The sequence below is a fragment of the Carassius auratus genome, chromosome 32 (assembly GCF_003368295.1).
Source record: "Carassius auratus strain Wakin chromosome 32, ASM336829v1, whole genome shotgun sequence".
Lineage (NCBI taxonomy): Eukaryota > Metazoa > Chordata > Actinopteri > Cypriniformes > Cyprinidae > Carassius > Carassius auratus.
The window spans coordinates 29,298,488-29,318,282 of NC_039274.1; the positions used below are offsets into that span (position 1 = coordinate 29,298,488).

The following is a 19,795-nucleotide window of genomic DNA, read 5'->3' on the forward strand; positions in this document are numbered from 1 at the left end:
GTAGTCTGGCCTTGACTGTGCAAAACAGTCACTCAAATACTTATAGGTTTTCAAACAAGAACATGATTCATTTCCGTCTCTCTGTTAGTGTTCAGGTCTTAACTAATTAACTCTGAACAAATGTATAAGTGTTTTTTTTTTTTTTTTTTTGCAGTCCCTCTGACAAGTGTAAAAAGCACAAGGTCTTTTCTGAACTATGAGGCTGTAATTAAGCAGTTTGCGGGTGTGAGAGAGCGGCTTCAAGCCTGTAGGTCTGGTCTGGACCAATGTTCTGTCCAGCTCGTTAGAGAATGAGGCAGCATTCATCACATTAGCATATCATGAAATGCTTTGATGCATCGTGAAATTCAAGCCTAGCCTATTAATATTTTAAAAGGGCCTGCATAAAAATCAACATTTTTGTTACATTAAATTAACATGTGTTCTTCTCCAGTTCTGCATGTTTAATTAAGCCACACTCTTCTGTCAAAGGAAATATGGAGGCTGCCATATGATTTGTTGTGATTACTTGGAAACTATCAAACAACACCACACATATATATTTGTCTGGTAGATTCAAATGCCTCACAGAGGATGTGTGTTCTATTAAAATCTCATTTCAGACATTTCCATATCTGCAGGAGCCATGGAAATCCATCTGATGTGTTTATTTAATGAGCGATGCATCTTTAGCCGAAATCTACAGAACTGTGTCTGTGTTGCTCCGTGAGATTTAACACTGCATGAATATTCTCCAAAACATCTTTTGAAACCATACACGACTAGAAAACGAGAAAATTACTAACTGCAAACCATTATTTGGCATGGAACACAGGATGAGGTATTTTAAATGTCAGTGGTTGGAAAACCCAATCCATTATTACCTTTTGAAGAGTTTATGAAGATTTTAATTAAATGAATAAATGTTGTAGAGGGGACACGTGTACAGGATTATTATTATTATTAGTTTTCATATTACCTAATAACGATCCTCAAGATTAATACATTAAGGTTACAAACTCTTTGCAGTTAAATGGTGCATTGAATCATTGTCTTGCATCTCTGAAACACAAAGATCAGCCTTATGACATCTGCACTAAAGACCAGAACAATTACAACTTTAAATGGAAAGTTCACACCAAAAAAATTTAATAAAATAAAAAAGTACTGGCAGCTCATTAACAACATTATCTATTCATTTTATTGAGCTAAATTCAAAATAGGTAAAACACTTGTAAAAACACCTTCAAATTAATACAGTGTCCTATTTAAACTAAATGGGCTCCAAACAACATTGGACCCCAATGACTTTATTTTAAGTTATTGGAGGAAATTGTTATGAAAATTAATTGTTGTACACATTTATATTGTATGATCAAACATAACAGGAACAAAAACATGGTATTATAGCTATTTTCATATATATATATATATATATATATATATATATATATATATATATATATATATATATATATATATATATATATATATATGTAGAATGTGTTTCAAAATGTTTTTATCAGAAAACTGTTGTGGTTTGGATAATGCACGAGTTGTAAAATCTCAAAAGATGTTGGGTAAGAACAGTAAGTTACATTCAAAAGATTTGACTAACATTTCAAAAAGAAGAAAAAAGATACTTAAACAACCTTTGTGTTTTGTTCTATAAGTACAATCTTTCTGTAAGGCTACAAAGCAAGAGAATAATGGCAGAAGAGTGTTGTGAAAGCAGTCGTTGTAAATCGAGAACGGTCCACAAGGTCAAACATAAAACGATTTTGTCAGTTTGAGTCAGAAAACAAATCTTTCACATACTCCAAAATACAGTTAGCACCATAATCTCTGACTGGCCCCTTATATGAAGGAAGAACAGCCAAGGAAGCGTTGCACTTTTACAGTAAAGTTATGTAATTAATACACGCCTCGTTTGCATACATGCAAATCACCCCATTCCCATTTAGATCTGCAAAAGTGGGACGCTCTGTTCTCATTTGCTGACCTAAATATCCCTTGTTACTCTACATTTCATCAAAGTCTTTATTAGTATTATCATTTATATTTCCTTTGAAGTTAACAAGGAACAGTTGATTGATTAAATGTTTAAATGAAAGAAAGCACTTTGGCCTCTTTACGCAAGGACGGTTTATGAGTATGTTCTTTCCAATTAGTGCAAATCTACATAAATGCAAATCTAAATGACGGAGTCCCAGATCCTCTGTCGAGACTTTCCAGTTTGATTTGACTTTGATCAAACACCAACAGTTCAAGATTCATTCAAGTTTTACATGGGGACAAATCAACTCGCCCTGTGTTTCTGATCTGACAAATGCAGATTCAAGGTTCAAGGATTGCATTTCTAACATAAGTTTCAATGATTTTTCATGAGAAATATATGGTAAGTATAAGTTACAGTATACAATAACAGAACATTTCTTGTCCAATAAGATTATTGATTCTTAATTTGACTTTTTTTTTAAACTGAAGTTTGAAACTTTGCAGTAAAGTCTTTTTTAATATTGACACTGGAAAACAATATTCAATACGACAATCCAGAGTCTTTGTTAATGGAGGGTAAATATGCACATGAACTTTCCATCCTGTCTGAAAACCCTGGTGCAGAACACTAGAAGCTTTAGGTGAGCCTCATTAAATGGTCTCATCAATGATTAATTGGCAGGTTTCGCAAACACAGCAAGTAAATGAAACCGAAGTGTTGTTTTTGTGCCTTGAGACAGTGCTTCGCTATAATTTGATGTGAGAGGTGCAGCAAAAAGGCTTCCTGAAGTTAAAAGAACTGTTGGATCAACTGAAAAGCCTAAGGACATTTACCTCATTCATGTTTACAAAAAGCTCAATTCACTGTAGGTATTGTAAATGCCGGGCATTTAGGGAAAATGTCTCGTTGCTTTGTTGCACTCAGCATTTTTACACATGCAAGAATAACCGTTTGTCTGGAATGATTGCGTTTTCTCTCTCAACTTGTTTGCTTGTTTGAATCAGAAAGTCAAGACGTTAGTTTGGGAATATTAACATCTTTATTGTTGTCGAGAACAAACAAAGACGGCTTGCCATTTCATATCATGAGTAAATCTTTGCTCTGCTGTATTACTGAAGCTGTGGCAGGACTCGGAGGTCTTATCCGCCTACATTCTGTTCCAGTCTTCTGTTAGATATGTAGGAATGTGTAGAAAAGAACACTGAATGATGTTGAGCCGACTTCCTCAATTATTCAGCATCTCTCTCCGAAAATATAGATAGTAAATCAATGGTGATAAAAGAGCATAAGATACCATTTTGGATTCAAAGTACCTTTTGTATTAGAATCTCTGCCTCCCTTAGGTGAATACATAAGTCAGATGCAGGCGTTAAGAGAATCCCTGCAGTGCTGGGAACGCCATGTCGAGACAACACGAAGTCTTAAAACACAGTAATTGTGTGCCTTTGAATTATTAGCACCCGAGGAGACATGGCTGGATCCAGAGAGGAGTGAATTTGTGATTTCATAGCTGATTTGTTAGGTGCACACAATAGATATTGCGGCTACAGCTAAGAGTAAGGGAAATAAAATGACTGAGTGAGGAAAAGGTGCATGGAAATCATTAATTGGCTTATATTACCTGCTTTGGATGTCTAATGTGGCATGTAACAAGGAGGCTTCTCCAGCTCAATATGCTCTTATGGATCCATACAGGTTTGGCAACAGTGTGACCGCTTCCACAGTCTGGAGGAGCTCCAGGGCCCAGAGAGAAACTAAAACAAGTTTAGAGACACCAGACAGGAATTCTTCATCCTCACAGAAGTTCTTAGAACATCAATCCTTCCTTAAGTGCATTGCTTTAAATGTATCAATCACATGTTAACATGTGTGCAAGAGAAAAACAACGAGTCAAACAATGATTGCAACAATTATTCAATTTCAAAACATGAGCTGACATTCCACTTAAGTTTTATATTTCCCCTTTACGATATGCATTTATGATACCATTTCACAAAGGAATATATATATATATATATATATATATATATATATATATATATATATATATATTCAACTGTTCAAAAGATTTTTTTCAGTAAGGGCAATCAATTGATCAAGTGTGACAGTAAAAGACGTTTACATTGTTACAAAAAAGAACAACAACAACAAAAACGATCTTTAAACAAAAAACATACACAAAAATATTAAGGATTTAATGTTTTTAACTGTGATAAGAAATGTCACTTTAGCATCAAATCAGTATATCAGAATGATTTCTGAAAGATCACGTGACACTGAAAAGTAGAGTAATGACTGCTAAAAATTTGGCTTGCCATCACAGAAACTGATTCCATTATAAAATAGAAAATAATGAAATAATGGTTCACAACAATACTGTTTTATCCTGTACTGTCATTAATCACTACCATCATGTCATTCCAAACCTGTAAAATCTTTGTTCATCTTTGGAACACAATTTAAGATATTTTGGATGAAAACCGAGAGGCTTGTGACTGTCCCATTAACTGCCAAGTAAGTTACATTGTCAAAGTCCAGAAAAGTATAAAGACATCATCAGAATATTTCATCTGCCATCATGGTTTCAACTGTAATGTTATGAAGCGACGAGAATAATTTTTGTACATAAAGAAAACTCAAATAACGACTTTATTAAAAAAAATTCCTCTCCTCCGGTTCTCTCCACATCCCAATGAATTTTTGGATAAATCCATTATTTAGTTTTCTTTGCGTACAAAAAGTATTCTCGTCACTTCATAACTTTACAGTTGAACAACTGATGGCAGATGGACTATTCTGACGTCTTTCATACTTTTGACAGTTTAATTTATTTGGCAGTCTATGGGACAGTCAAAAACCTCCCGGTTTTCATCCAAAATATTATAAATTGCGTTTCCGAAGACGAACAAAACTTTTATGGGTTTGGAACAACATGAGGGTAGTGATTGATGACAACATTTTCATTTTGGGGTGAAGTATCCCTTTAATGATTGCACTATATATACTGTGTATGTATATATATATATATATATATATATATATATATATATATATATATATATATATATATATATATTATAATGCATTTAGCAGACCCTTTTATCCAAAGCAACTTACAGTGCATTCAGGCTAACATTTTTTTACCTAACATGTGTTCCCTGGGAATTGAACCCACAACCTTTTGCGCTATAACTAATATATATATATATATATATATATATATATATATATATATATATATATATATATATATATATATATATATATATATATGGGGGGGGGGTGCACAGTTGGTCCACACATTATGTTCATAGATTGTTTTGTGCCCTTGACCTTATGGGTGCCATCTGTAGTGTTTCACTACTAAATGCTCTTTGGCTTTCTTTGTGCACTGTTTTATCTCCGTTTAATCCACAGCTGAGCAGCAGTTTTCTCTCCACCACTGGAGATTTGTCAGGTTTGATTCAAAAAAGCAAAGAACAGAGCTTTTTGTCAAGCTGTCAAACTCCAGGGTCAACATGGCTTTCATTCTTAAGACAAAGTCAGAATAGGTATAAATCGCTGGGGCCACTCAGGTTTCACATTGAAACAGGTGGCCATTTACTCATTTCAGCCGCTCCAAAACACATCACATTTTGACAAATTTGTGGAGACTCGTGAAGAAATGCTGCACACAGTTTTACACTAATTAATTCAGTCACTTCTAGACATTTAGTAAATAGTCGCCTCCAATTCACCAGAGAGCATTTGGAGGAGTCCTGTGGAGAGAACACCACCCAGATTCATGTCAATATTGACAAATAGTCTATACTCAACTACATATTTGTAAATGATTTTTGTCATAGACTACAGCTCTTGCCACGGACATTATTGCTGAAAATTCCCACAATCCTCCTGAGAGTTATCACATTTGGTTGGGCGGTGAATCTCTTCAATCTATCATTCATTCATTCAAATGAAGGACATTTATAGTATTCAACTTTAAATACAGCATTCCTTCTGCATTTCCAAGGAACTTCTATCTAATGCTAAATAACCATGTATTCATCCTAGAATTGAATTACATCGTGGACACAATAAGACCTGTGACGCGCTAGAACTTTGATATGGAATAACACAGGAGATACTTAAGGTTAAATGTTTTTCAAACACTCAATGTCGCAAAAGCCTTGGACGACAAAGCGTCTAAATACAGTTGTAGGCGTACATACATTTGTGTCTTTAAACTTCTTTGAACGAGGGTGAAATACTTTGTGCAGGATTAGTGCTCGAGTCATTCAGTGCAGTTAACAGAACAGGGCAGAATTTGCATAATGGGTTTTTTCTTATTCTCTTTGAAATCCAGAGTGCGGAATAACAAATGTATATGAAATAGCAGCCAAACATCAATAAATGGAAATGCCACAATTCTCTGTGGATGGTCTTGGGTGGATTTCTGCTGGAGGAGGAAAAACAGCCTGCTTATTGCAAAATAAGCAGAAAAGCGGATGTGATCAAACTCATGCCCACCAGGCGCGTGCGCACACACACACACACACACAGTATAGCCCACCCCTCACTTCTTCTAATCAGATGCAGTGAGAAGTGGCAGCTCCTGCTGTGGAGCTACGGGAGCAGCAGCATGTCTCACAGGTGCTTTCAAAGAACAAGATACAGTAGTGGAGAGAAGGTAATCACTCTCCAATTACAGATAAAGATCGCACTTGAGGCCTGCAACACAAAGTATCTTAACAGCCGTGCAGACCCACTCACACTACGACTCAAAAAAAGTCAAATCGAGACCATCTTGCAGGTACAATGATAATCACGATCATGTGGACGGGTTGTTTTTTTTTACTGTGTTTTCATACTTTCATAATAAAAGTGGCATTGAATCAGTCAGCAAAATTGAGTTGAGAAAAAAATCTTTGATGTGTAAGGAGAATGTATGAGTGTGAAAGCAAAAATATGTGTATTTGTAAGGAGAATGTATGTGTGTATGAAAGCAAAAATATATACATATGAAAGGAGAAGAATAGAAAGAGTGTGAAAGCAAGAGTATATTTATGTGAAAGGAGAATGTAAGTATGTGAAAGGAGAATTTATGTATGTGAAAGGAGAATGAAAGTGTGTGAGAGTGCCAGAATGAATTAACATACATACATGCACACACACATTAAATGCAGGTAAAACATGTAAAAAGCGACTTGAAATTAAAATCATTTATCTTTATAACATTATACAACATAAAGTGGTCAAAACACTTAATGCACATTTTAAAGGAAATCCTTGAAGCAATGAAGAGAGCACATTTCACATTAACGGGCAATAACCTTTGTTCTATATAAAAAAGAAGAGGTTGTTACAGAACATGCATGGAAAAGGAATTTCGCAATTCATTTTATTCTTATTCTTTAACTGAATATGTATGGAAGGAATAAAACAAAGTGAGTTCAGAAGATTTGAATACGCATTACCTTGTGAGACTGGAGTTAACGACTGCTTTTAATACGATGCAAATGTAAAACCTCCAAATCAGTTCATAAATTGTTTATTTGACATCGATTTTTTTTTCTGTAGCTGAAAAACTTAAATTCTTTTCTCTCTTTCTTTCGTTCTTAAAGAACACAAACAGAATAAAAGACAACTGGCTTGTTAATATCTTTAATATTTACAGTTTCTTTAAAAAAAAAAAGTATGTGGCATATTCCTCCCCAACCAATTCCCCACAAATCCTGTCTGAAAATATTAATGTATGAATTGTTTTCTTTACTTTCTCAACAAAAATAAAATGCATTTGGCAAGCTAACTGGAGACTGGCAGTGCTGGATACATAAAAATAATATTTCAAGTGATTTGGTGTAAGAATATCATCTGAATTGACAAAATACAATCGACATTTGACAGTTTGGTACCCTTCATGTCGTTACACATTTAGAATACTTTTTTAGTCTTTGTGTTACCGTTGTTTTCAACCTGAACTCCATTTAAACATCGGTCTTGCTTTGAGAAGTAAAATGATCTCTACAATACGGTGCATATTAAAAGTGCAGTAATGGATATAAAATGGCTCTCTATGTCTGGGTTATCATGGATAGATTTTGTACAGCATATGCACAGCAGTTTCCACAGCAGAAAGTCTGTATCAAATAATAGCTCTACAAAAATGCATTTCAGGAGCGAGTTCCCATATGAGTCCAAAAGTGCGCTAACGTCATCTCTAAATGTGAGCGATGTGATTCGATAAGTTGAGTTTAAGTTTGTCCACCACTGGTGGGGTTTTCAGAATGTGACAGCACCTCAGTATCCAGACACAGCTTTGGCTGGAAAATAGAGAAAGAGTGAGAGATGTGAAATGTGAAGAAATAAAGCTAAACAAACAAAACGATACAATACACTGAAAAACACACACACACACACTTAACAGTGTACTAATGTAATTTGTTTTACGGTGCTAAAGCAGAAAAAAAAAGTTAATTAAAACCCATGTGGTGCAGGTACCTACACTGCAAAAATGATTTATTTAAAAAAGCTGTAAATAAAACAAGTATTTTAAATACAATTCCTTATTTAATGTTACTTGCTTTTTTGTAATTATTTGTGAAATTTACTAGCAATTTCTAAATTCTATTTTATTTATAACCCAAGAATTACCTTAAACCTAAATAGTAGACAGGTAAACACTCTCCACCCTCCTTCTCTCTGTGCAGCATGTTACATAAAGAAAATGCTGAGTTAAACACACTTCAACACATGCACGTGCATGACGCAGCATGCAGCTCACTTTCATACAAACACTGCTGAAACAGCAGAATAGCACGGCCAGCTCAGGCAGTCAGTGAATTAATGGACTGGCTAATAAACATAAAGTGTATTGTTTTGCACTGACTCAAATCTTTCATACACTATAATATAAGCATGGCACTGTCCGCAAACAGAGAACAGTACAAAACATGGCAGAAGATCTTTTCCCCTCAGCAAGTCAAACTAAATATTGTTAATAAATCTGACTTCGAAGGTAAAACTAGCTAACTTTAACATGCTACGCTAATTAGAAAAAGTTAGATAATGGTTTATAAAATAATCATCATGGCAAACAAAATAATTGTGCTTTTAAGACTTAAGACTTAGACCCAAAAGTGTAGCGTGTTTGTGAACAGTGCCTCATATACTGTAATAGTTCATAATTGGCATGCGTCAAATAGGAAATCCACTGATTTAAGTTATGCTGGGAAGCAGAACACACAATCCAGGTGGAGATCATGCTCTTTCATGAACTGCACAGAAATTGCTTTGGAGAGATGCACACACATATAACGTTTCCAAAGACCAAGGGCTGTTTTTCTTTTCCCCACACAAACTCTAACTGCCATTCCGATCTTTATTTCCACAAGTCACAGATATCAAAACACCAAAGATCTTTGCCGATTACAGATGGCAAGCAAGCGGTGTTGGGCAACACAACAGCATGTGCTGCCTTAGAGATGCCCTGAGTCTTTGTTAATTACAAACAAGTCACAAAAGACAGCATTTGTTTGTGGCTTTTAAGGCTTATCGGCACATAAAAAGCTAATTTGCACACAATTCACACACCTCTCCATCTCCAGATGTGGAGGCAGTTGTTAGAATGTGGGGGGGGGGGCAATCTCCACTACTCTTGAAGTTACTACATACTACATCACAAACACTGATGAAGCACAATCATGCAGCATGCCTCGGAAAAGGTGCCAAAACACACAGGGAACAATTAGCAAAAGCGCATTTGCATGCTAAACGGTTTGCAGTTAGTTCTTACTTAGTTCTTCTCTGATTAGACAAAGGTGTAGTGAAATCCATTGCTCAGGGGAGAGGGAGCAGACTGAGGCGTAGAGGAGGAGGGAGGGAGAGGAGGAGGAGGAGGTGGAGGTTGAGGGAGTGAGGTGGGACTGTTAACCGGCGGTGAGTCTGAAGCAGAAACAGGAACAGAGGAGTGTAGTAACACAGGGAGGTAGTGACATGCGTAGGTTCATTGCTACTACGCACTACAAACTGCTATTTAGGAGAACATAACTACAAGAGCCACCTGAGGTCATCAAGTCGGTCAAATTTAAAGGGATACTGTAGTTCATCCAAAAAAAACTAACTGTTAAACTGTGTGACTAAGAGAGACACACTGCTCGCTGTCAGAAGGTTAGACCTGGCAGAGTGAGTGAGGCCTCTGTAAGAAGGAAAGATGAAACGATGGTGTGCTTTTATGCCAGTTCAGAAAGATGTTCAAAGTGCTGCCACGGGATGCAGAGTGAACAAGCCCCAGTGCGTATTCAACCGGGTCATTGATCGGCTCTGAAAAAAATGGCCTCATCAAGAGATTCCATCCAGCCTGAAAGATCCGACATGTGTCAAAATTAGCAAACATCTTTACTCGTCAGATCTGCGCAAATACGAAATAATGTTCAGTCATTAGCGTTGCGTTTGATAGGCTTGGCTGTACTCTTTCTTCTTCCTCATCACGCCTCGAATGCCGATGATTTGAAACAGGGAGGACCGATGTTTCTCCCAACGTTCACCATTAATCCACAGTTGTCAGTGTGTAGATTTAGGACATTTTATTGACACTGTCAGATTTGCATTACAAATAACTATTTCTGAAGCCTTTTCTTCCCATTTACCTTGATCTTGATCCACCGTGAGTATTTTAAATGGTCAAGGTGTACTGCAGAGCATATCTGAAATCAATCTATTCAAGATGAGTTCTGGCAGTCATACAGGTGTGAACTGTTGATTGTATGTTATTCAGCGTCCTTAGCCTCTCTTAACACGCATTGTGCACATTAAATTCCCTGTCCTTGCTCTTGCCATTTAACAAGACTACTAAAAACAAATTTACTGTAATTTGACTTTAAAATGTCATGTGCTTCCATAGAAAATTGAGTGTATAAACAAGATAATTTCAGGAATTAGTAATAATGATGAGTAATAAATGAACGATTCAGTTCAGGTTGGTAGTAATGCTGCGGGTTAGTTTACCTGCCACTTGCTTGCTCTTGAGCGAGGCCTCTGATGCTAAGGCATGGGACATGGTGATGATTCTCTCTTGCTCCTGTAGAGCTGAGTCTATGTCCGGCGGCATCGGCTTGTCTACTGCTGCTGGAGGAGGTATATTCTGGACACTTATAAGTACACAAAAAAAAAAACCCAGGTACATCAGAGTAAACTCTCGGAGAAAGGTTCTCAGCATTTTAGGGTCGGCAAGTTTTCTTTTAAAGAAATTATACGTTTTGTTTTGTAAGAATTCATTCAATTGATCAAAAGTGACAGTAAAGATATTTATAATGTTACAAAAGATTTTTATTTCAAATAAATGTTTTTTCCTCATTTTCTGAACACTCCATTCATCAATTGACACAAAAATAATAAGCATGACAACTATTTTCAACATAACAAGAAAGAATTCTTGAGGATGACCTGCAGAAGATCATGTGACACTGAAGTCTGCTTTGCCATTAGAAGAATACATTTCATTTTAAATGCTAATTAAGTAGAAATGTATACGTTTAAATTGCACAAATATTTCAACAATACTAATGTTTTTATTTTCTGATCAAATAAATGCATCCCCGGTGAGCATAAGATGCTTATTTTGAAAACATTGCTTATTTGGAAAAAAGAAAAAATGTACAAACCCTAAACATTTGGATGATAGTGTATATATGGCAACCATCTGTAAAGCTGACAATAAGAGCAGCTGTTAAATGAGTCTGATCTGCCAGTACCTAGACTTAGCAAGGATGCTCTTGATTTGTTCCACTTTACGATGTCTGGCCTCCATTTCCTGAGGACTAAGGGGCTCCTCTGGATCCAGGTCCACGTAACGCTCAGGGATGGCCACCTTTTGTGGCTTTGCAAGCTATACAGGCATTGAGACCAAACACACAACATCAATCACTTCATTCTGAAATCTAACGTCAAGTTCAATACTTTCATTTCTTTAATAATTTTTTTGTTCTCTTAAAATAAAATGCCTACAGTTTATTTAATATGAAACGATCAAAGGCAAAATAATATGACAGTATTATTGAACTGTTTTAACATTCAACATTTGCCCTTTAAACTCCGGATAGTTCAAGCAAAAACTGTCAGGATTTACTCTCTCTCATGTGATTTCAAACCTGCAGGACTTTCAGAACAGAAAAGGAGAATTTAGGCCGAGTTTTAAGTACTGTCTTACTCAACATTGTTTTTTTTTTCTGCATCTTTTCTCTGTAAAATGACAGTGCTTGGTGACTGAGGCTTTTCTGTTCCACACAACAAGGGAATGTTTTTTGAACGATCCCTTTGAGCAGTAGGGTTACCTCTTTGCTGAGGTCCAGCTGGTAGTCCAGAGGCTCCAGATCCAGTTCTCTCATGGGTGTGCTGCTCAGGGTGAGCCATTCGTCTGAGTGAGAGCGCTGTCTCTCTTTGTGCTCGACTGGTCTCTCTTCACCCTGCACGGCCCGCTCCAGAAGCTGCAAATCAAAGTCCTGCTCTCTCCTCCACTGAAGGCACACAAACACAGAGCCCTGAGATGGCCATCTTGACCTCAGACACATCCAACTCAGGAAATCAAAATGTTAGAGTTTGATTCTGAAATGGTCTTCTCCTGATTTACAGGACAGGTAAAGTCTAGAATAACATTTCCAGTTACAATAGGACAGATGTTACAACTAAGAGAGTGTTTTTTTTTTTTTTACCTCATATGTAGTACACATAGTATTAAAGTTAAAATGACCTCTGTGCGCCACATATCAGTTTACATCCAACATTCATTTTTTAACATGAAATACATTTTTGAAGAGGACAGCCCTGCACACAAAACTGGGTTAAACTGCAACCTTGAGCGTAATGGCATAATGTCCCAGTACGCTCCTGTACCTCTGTACCATGTACAAGTGACTGGACTGATTGCGTGTGAAGTGTCTCATGTTCAAGCTCTCAAACCGTAGCACACAGCACTCCTGCAAACCAAGAAAGACGCAATAAAAAGCTCCATCTGCGACTTCATTTACATGCTTCATTCCCAGGCTTTATTGTGCTTACTGGAAAGAAAATAAACCAGTGTGTCGTGAAATAAACTGTGGTTTCACATTCACAGTAGATAGAAAAAGAACAACGCTTTTTTATTTTATTTTTTTTACTAGCAACGCGTTTATTTTTATGTGCAAAAATCTACATAAAAGATAAAGAAAGCAGAGCTGTGCAATTATTTTCTTTTTGCAAATTATGCTACAATCTGCTGTTATATCATTATGAACGTACAGAGTACAGTAGAGCGATTAAAGAAAAACATGCTCACTAAGTACAATTATAAACACATAAGTCAATCATACATTACCCAGGCCAATCATTGTGTACACATTCAATACATTTTGGTAAAACAAGGAGTACAATTATATATGTATATATATATATATAAAATGGATAAGCTAAATTTTATGTTAATGTCACATTGTGTACAATGACAATTCAGTTAATAAATAAAAAAACCCACTAAATTATAATTTATTCTGAGCACTCAAATCAGACCCAAATAGCAGTAAAAATTACCTTGCGAGTTTTATAAGACTTATTATTAGAGAGCTGAATATGAAAAGTGAAACAAAAGAATAAATGAGTGAGGTAAGCACAACAGAGTCTGCTTTCACAGTTCATTTAGCTATGATTAAAAGCTATAATTATTGCGGGATGAGTGATGAACAGCTAAAAGGTTTGAGAGCTTGTGCTTGAAATTAAGTTTAGTTTATGAGCTCACTTATACAGCAGACCCCATTCCACATAACTTTGAGCATTAGGTTATTGTTACAGAGAGGTTAAAAGAGCATTTTGATGTTAGTGTTGGCTTTTGCCTATTCAAAGACCCGCCAGTAAAAAGCACACTATTGATTCACTATCCCAAATTAACATGGTAGCTGCTCCCTTAAGGATCCATATCCCAAGCTTTAAAATTAAACACTCATACTAAGTCATTAGAACATTTTGAAACTACAATAAGAATGTAATGAGAATCAGTAGCATATCAACTTTCCTTATTAATCCATTAATCCAAACACATTAGTCCATGTCTTTCATTGTCAAATAGCATAACTCCCATCTGTTCTTATTAAGGAACCTATCAGTGTGGCCCAACAACGTAATAAAATCTCTCACATCTGCTTCTGCAACACATCCAACCAACCCATTCACCTACGCCAGACACTACTTCAGTAAAATGCTGATCATGTTAACACCAAATCTTACAGTTCTCCATCAAAACGTAAAAAATTCTCTCTGGAGGATAGTGTGTCATTGTGCTCTAACGTACTGATCTCAGGTCTGCAGACACAGGTCTGGATGTGGAGGAGGAGGAGGAGGCACGAGATGAGGAGGCCTGCCGCTCGCCCTGGCTGAGTGTTCTCTTGCGCTCCCGCACGAGAGCCTTTTGGTGACGCTTCATTCTCTCCAGCTGCTCTTCGGCGCTCATGCGGCCGCGCTGCTGCACAGGCTCCCCAGAATACAGCCGCTCCAAGGCACTCTTTGGTCTCTCCTAAGAGACACCAGTGGATGTGTTAATAATGCTGAAACAAACAGCACCAAAGAACAGTGTGCAACAATTTGCAATAGGGAGGAGGAGAAGGAGAAGGAGAAGAGACTGAACCATCCTGTCAATGCCTATACTATATTCTTATTGTTCATGTGCAGTTTTTGCATGTTGTATTAAAATGTACTCTATTTCCATTTCCATTTCCATTTATTCATTTAACAGACGCTTTTATCCAAAGCGACTTACAGATGAAGACAGTGGAGGCAATCAAAAAGAACAAAAAGAGCAATGATATATAAGTGCTATAACAAGTCTCAGTTAGGTTAACACAGTACACGTAGCATGGGATTTTAACTAATATAATAAATAAAAAGAAAACATAGAAAAAAAAAAAAAGAATAGAGCAAGCTAGTTAGAGTCTTTACACACACACACACACACACATACATATACAATTGCATAATAAATGAAAATAAAATAGAATACAAAAAGATTAGAAAGGTAGTTAGATTTTTTTAAGAATAGAATAAGAATAGTGAGTGTTAAAGTTAGAGGGTATTTATTGTTTTAATTTACTTCTGATTTTAATTTTTCTTTTTTGTGATTTTCTTTTTGTCAAATAAATGCTGTTCTTTTATAAAATCACAGTTTTCTCCAAAAATAGTAAGCAGCACAACTGTATTCAACATTGATAATAAAAAAATATATATTTCTTAAGCAACAAATCAGCATTAGAAAACATCAGAATGATTTCTGAAGATCATGTGACACTGAAGACTGGAGTAATGAGGCTGAAATTTCAGCTTTGCCGACAGAGGAATAAATTATATTTAAATAGAAAACTGTTACTTTAAATAGGAATAATTCTTCAGAATTCTAATATTTAAAAAATATAAATATAATAAATAAATGCAGTCTTGGTGAGCATAAGAGACTGTCAAAAGCATAAAACAAATCTTAGTGACACCAAAAGTTTGAATGTTGTGTACATTTAATCATAATATATGACGTATATTTTTATAGCTAGATATATTTGTAACTAATTTAATTGTTTTTGAATGAAGTGTGTTGGTATTAATGTGTGTAATACAGTCGGTTTGGAACGAGAGAGGCAGAGGGAAAATAAGAGGAGAAAAAACAAACAAAGTATCAGGAACAGAGGAGTTCATTTTGAAGCTCTGCTGTGCTCTGTTCTGTTAACATTTTCTGTGTGAATTCATCAGGGTGACAGACACATACTGTGTTCACAGTCTGCATGGTAACACTACCGCAGTAATTCATCCGCAAAATACAGTCTGGCCCAAGCCCACACTGGCTGCTTTTATTTCATTTGCTCAGCGGTTTGTGCTGCTGCTGCATCTAATCAACCTGCTGCACATCAGCTCTGCCAAAGCAAACTGTGACGGACCCTTTATGCCCCCCTGCCTCTCAATAGACACTTTCAGGACTTGTGTGGCTTCCTACCTTCAAGCTTGTGGTGGTGAGTCCTCTTCTGAGGGTGACAAATGAAGAAATGTTTGATGACTGGTTCAGTCTTGAAGATGAGCCTGTCAAACCTGACAGATGTCGAACTGGATTAGACAAATCTTTTATTAAATTCTTATATTCACATTCACACTTGTCACACTTGCTTAATTCAGCTACTGTATGGGCTCTTTTGGCCATGTCGACTCTCTTAAAGCACACATTTGATTTGTTTTAATGTCTACAAACAGTTTCCAGCAGAATACAGACTACCGTTCATACTTTTGGGATCTGTAAGTTTTGTTTTGTTTTTTTTCAATGTTTTTGAAAGAAGTCTCTTACTGTATGTTCCCCAAGGCTGCATTTACTTGATCAAAAATAAAGAAAAAAAATCCCTCAAGGGAGTTATAAGCAGCCATTAGTTTAGTCTTAAGTGTCACATGATTCAGAAATCGTTCTAATAGGCTAATTTAGGGCTTAAAACATATTTCTGATTATTAATGTTGAAAATAGTTGCACTGCTCAATTTCTTTGTGGTAACCAAGATGCATATTTTTTCAAAATGCTTCAATGAAATTAAATGAAATTAAAGTCAAAAAGAAATTTTACTGAACTGATTTAATTTTACTTCACTTTACCTTTGATCAATTGAATGCATCCTTACTGAATAAGAGTATTAATACATAAAAAAAAATCATACTGACCCCCAACATTTTATTTTTCTAAAAGTCATGAATGTTTTCACCACAGCATCATTTCCATTTCAAATGATGTACAGTTTTGCATTAAACAGCATTCTGTGATAAAAATGATGGTGGTGGAAATTATATTTTTTACCATTTTTGGCTCCTTATACAACCAAAACGCATAAAATTAAATATTTCCACACTTGCAGAATTTGTCCGAATTTCTGCTCCAATTACGAATGATGGAAACTGGGAAGTGCCAACACAAGCTACAAGGTAAATATACAAAATAATTAGCGATTTACTAGCAGACTGTTTTCACATCATCAGCAAACCGCACTGTGGTTTACATGATACAAACCTTGCATCCCTCTTTTTAATCCAATGTTGTACGCTAGTGAGGACCCTAGTCTGTGAATCTGAGACTGTGACTGTCATGTACAGGTCTGTATTTATATACCTCTGTTTGGTAGAGTTTGGTAGCCACTATCACGGCTCAAGCCCCCAATTTGTCCACCAACTGCCAATAGTTCAGGCTCACTCAGGAACGCTCGTATCTCAACCTGGAGACCCAGGAAAATAGAGTTCAGAACTATATTGACATTTTACTATATACACCGATGAAAACTGTTTGTATCGAAGTACCACTGAGTGGCACAAACCTTATGATCTCCATTAGAGTACTGCCCAAACTCACGATCACGCTTCCGCTCATCAGACTGTCGTTTAAGACCCCGGACTGATGTGTGGCGGATGACAGAGGTTTCTTTGGGGAAAGGGGGCACTGCCGGGGGGTGTTCATCTGGACTGTAGAGGTTAGGGAGAGGTGGTCTGGGTGGAGCATCCTCTTCAGGCTGCATTGTGTAAACATTACATTTCCATAAAAACATACAAATTAACTGAAGGAGTATTTTGGTTACTTTTTTCACTCACTCACCCATTTTGGCTTGTGGGCTGAATGTGAGAGCTGCAAGGGCTGCTGGGTAGACTGCACTGGGCTGAGATGGGGGCTGGGTTGAGCAGCTTTCAGTTCGCCCATGGATGGGCTTGCAGTGAGAGAAGGCACTGCGGACAATGATGCTGAAGGCACAAGTTTTCTCTCTGGGTCAGGCAATTATTCCAACCGTTGACATCATAAGGAAAAAAAAAAACACGCATGATTATCAGTTGCATGTGGATGCAGTTGGCAGAGTTGCATGTGGAGTTGTTTGACCTCAGTACCTCGGTCTGTGTTCCAGTGCATGGGGGTGATGGCAGGCAGGGGCCCGCTCTCACCTGGATTCCGAAAAGAGTCAATGGTCACTTTGTAGTTGGTTTTGCTGGAGCTTAGGCCTGCAAGCACATCCTCGATCCGCCACAGCTCCTTCCTCAGCTGACATTTCTCCTGCTGCACAGTAGCACAGAATTGAATCATTTTTACTCCTTTTGAATACAATTAAACAGAGATAACTGAATAAAACATTTAACATAAGAAACTGGAACAGGAAGGTACAGAATACAAGTATGCATACTTCAGTATTTAAGTAAATGTAATTTATTTAGCAAAAAGTTATACAATTATGCAATTACTTAAAACTCAGTATATTATTAGATACGCAAAAACGCACCTAAATTAAGTTAAAGTGTAAAAATTCATATCATGTATAACATTATAATCAATATATAAAAATCAGAATATATTAGTGTAACATTATGCTTGGGGATATATTTTTCTTTATTTCATTACATTCATGTGAACAGAATACTAAAAATAAGTGTCTGTCTTTCAGTATTTAAGATCATGTAATATAATATAATATAATTTAATATAACATAGAACAACAATTTCTTCAACAGAAACTAAAAGCTGAAAATGAGAGTAGAACAGAAGTACCTTCACACCACTGCGATCACTCTTAAAAAAATATGACCACCCTAAGGCTTGTCTTTGATTCTCTAAGAGGCAAATTTAGAGCTCAAAGGGGCACCGAAGAAAGGATAGGATTTTCTCTTATTTGTATTTTCAGAACAAGCCATAATTTATTGACTGTGTCTGTGTGTGCTCTCACACAAACACTTGAGAAATCAATAATCTTAGACACTCTTTGCCTTGTTCTTACGGCTCTATCACGCTGATCAAAAACTGACATTAGATCTTCACTCCGGCTCCGAGAGCTCCATATCTCTTTCATCACTTTGTTCTTTTTCTATCAATTACCGGACTGAGAGGTGCATGCTGAATAGAAAAAGAGGCTGACGCGATTTAACATCTTCTGATACACTCTGCCGCTCAAACAGTATTGATACTTTAGTTTGGAAGCATGCATTAAAGAGATAAAAGCTGAAATATAATTTTGAGCTTGAATAAAGAAAGACTTCTGTCCTCATTTTTTGACTTTTTCCCCCTGCTTCTGACCTGAGAGAGAGCAATGTGGGTCATCTGGTCTTGAAGGGCTGAACGCAGTCTGTCCACATCTCTCTCTAATTGGCTGTACTCTGCCCAAGCGTTCTCCATCTCCTGTTTAACACAGAACAAGCCTCAATACTAGTGCAACGAGCTGATATTAGTATTGCATTGATACTCATTTCTAGCCTTATGTGATTTTAGTATTTTATAGATGTTCTTGAACCTTCTGCGAGTGTATTAACACAGGTATGATTCCTCACCGTGGACACTTGTGAGATGTCCGCCCTGATGTGGACCACGTCCTCCCGTAACAGCTTCTGTTGATAGGCGATCTTCTCTGCATGGGCGGGCTGATCGTGGTACTGCTCCATCTGCTGATGGGAAACATCCAGAACTGACTCAAGCTTGTCCTAGATATGGGTGAGAAATACAAGATGACGCAGATGAATAAGTTAGAAAGAAAAAGAACTAGCGCTAGGGACCAAGAAATTCTATTCAAGTCAATAATGTATTTATTGTGGTGGAATGGATCTGACTGTATTAGGTTACAAAAGGCATTTTAAAGGGTTAGATAAAGTAGAAATAGATCTTCGAGCTAACAACAGTTGATTCGATATCCTCATAGCGTGATTTAGAATATTGAATTTAGATAAGGAAACAAACAAAGCACCTTATCTTCTTTGAGTGTGCGTATCCTGGCCTCCAGTTCTTGTAGGATCTTGTCTTGCTCGCATAACCTACTAAGCTTTACCTGAAGAGACAATCAC

The 19,795-nt window shown here is 36.7% G+C and overlaps 1 protein-coding gene across 4 annotated transcripts in view; it reads right to left on the reverse strand.

The window, feature by feature from the left end:
- Positions 1-8,307: 8,307 nt before the first annotated feature.
- The window catches only part of LOC113052029 (pleckstrin homology domain-containing family A member 7-like), a 79,807-nt gene continuing 68,319 nt past the window's right edge, over positions 8,308-19,795 (reverse strand). For 2 of the 4 annotated variants that reach the window (XM_026216276.1, XM_026216274.1), the window contains 13 exons: positions 19,699-19,779; positions 19,289-19,438; positions 19,038-19,139; positions 17,864-18,029; positions 17,580-17,743; positions 17,305-17,496; positions 17,103-17,205; positions 15,957-16,048; positions 14,274-14,495; positions 12,289-12,471; positions 11,710-11,843; positions 10,964-11,106; positions 8,308-9,901 (listed from right to left, as the gene is read on the reverse strand). In XM_026216276.1, coding sequence (XP_026072061.1) covers positions 9,768-9,901; positions 10,964-11,106; positions 11,710-11,843; positions 12,289-12,471; positions 14,274-14,495; positions 15,957-16,048; positions 17,103-17,205; positions 17,305-17,496; positions 17,580-17,743; positions 17,864-18,029; positions 19,038-19,139; positions 19,289-19,438; positions 19,699-19,779 — 1,866 coding nt within the window. In that variant the 3' untranslated portion in view covers positions 8,308-9,767. Of the gene's footprint in view, positions 9,902-10,963; positions 11,107-11,709; positions 11,844-12,288; positions 12,472-14,273; positions 14,496-15,956; positions 16,064-17,102; positions 17,206-17,304; positions 17,497-17,579; positions 17,744-17,863; positions 18,030-19,037; positions 19,140-19,288; positions 19,439-19,698; positions 19,780-19,795 lie in introns of those variants that run through there. The other 2 variants (XM_026216272.1, XM_026216275.1) reach the window with 2 other exon arrangements.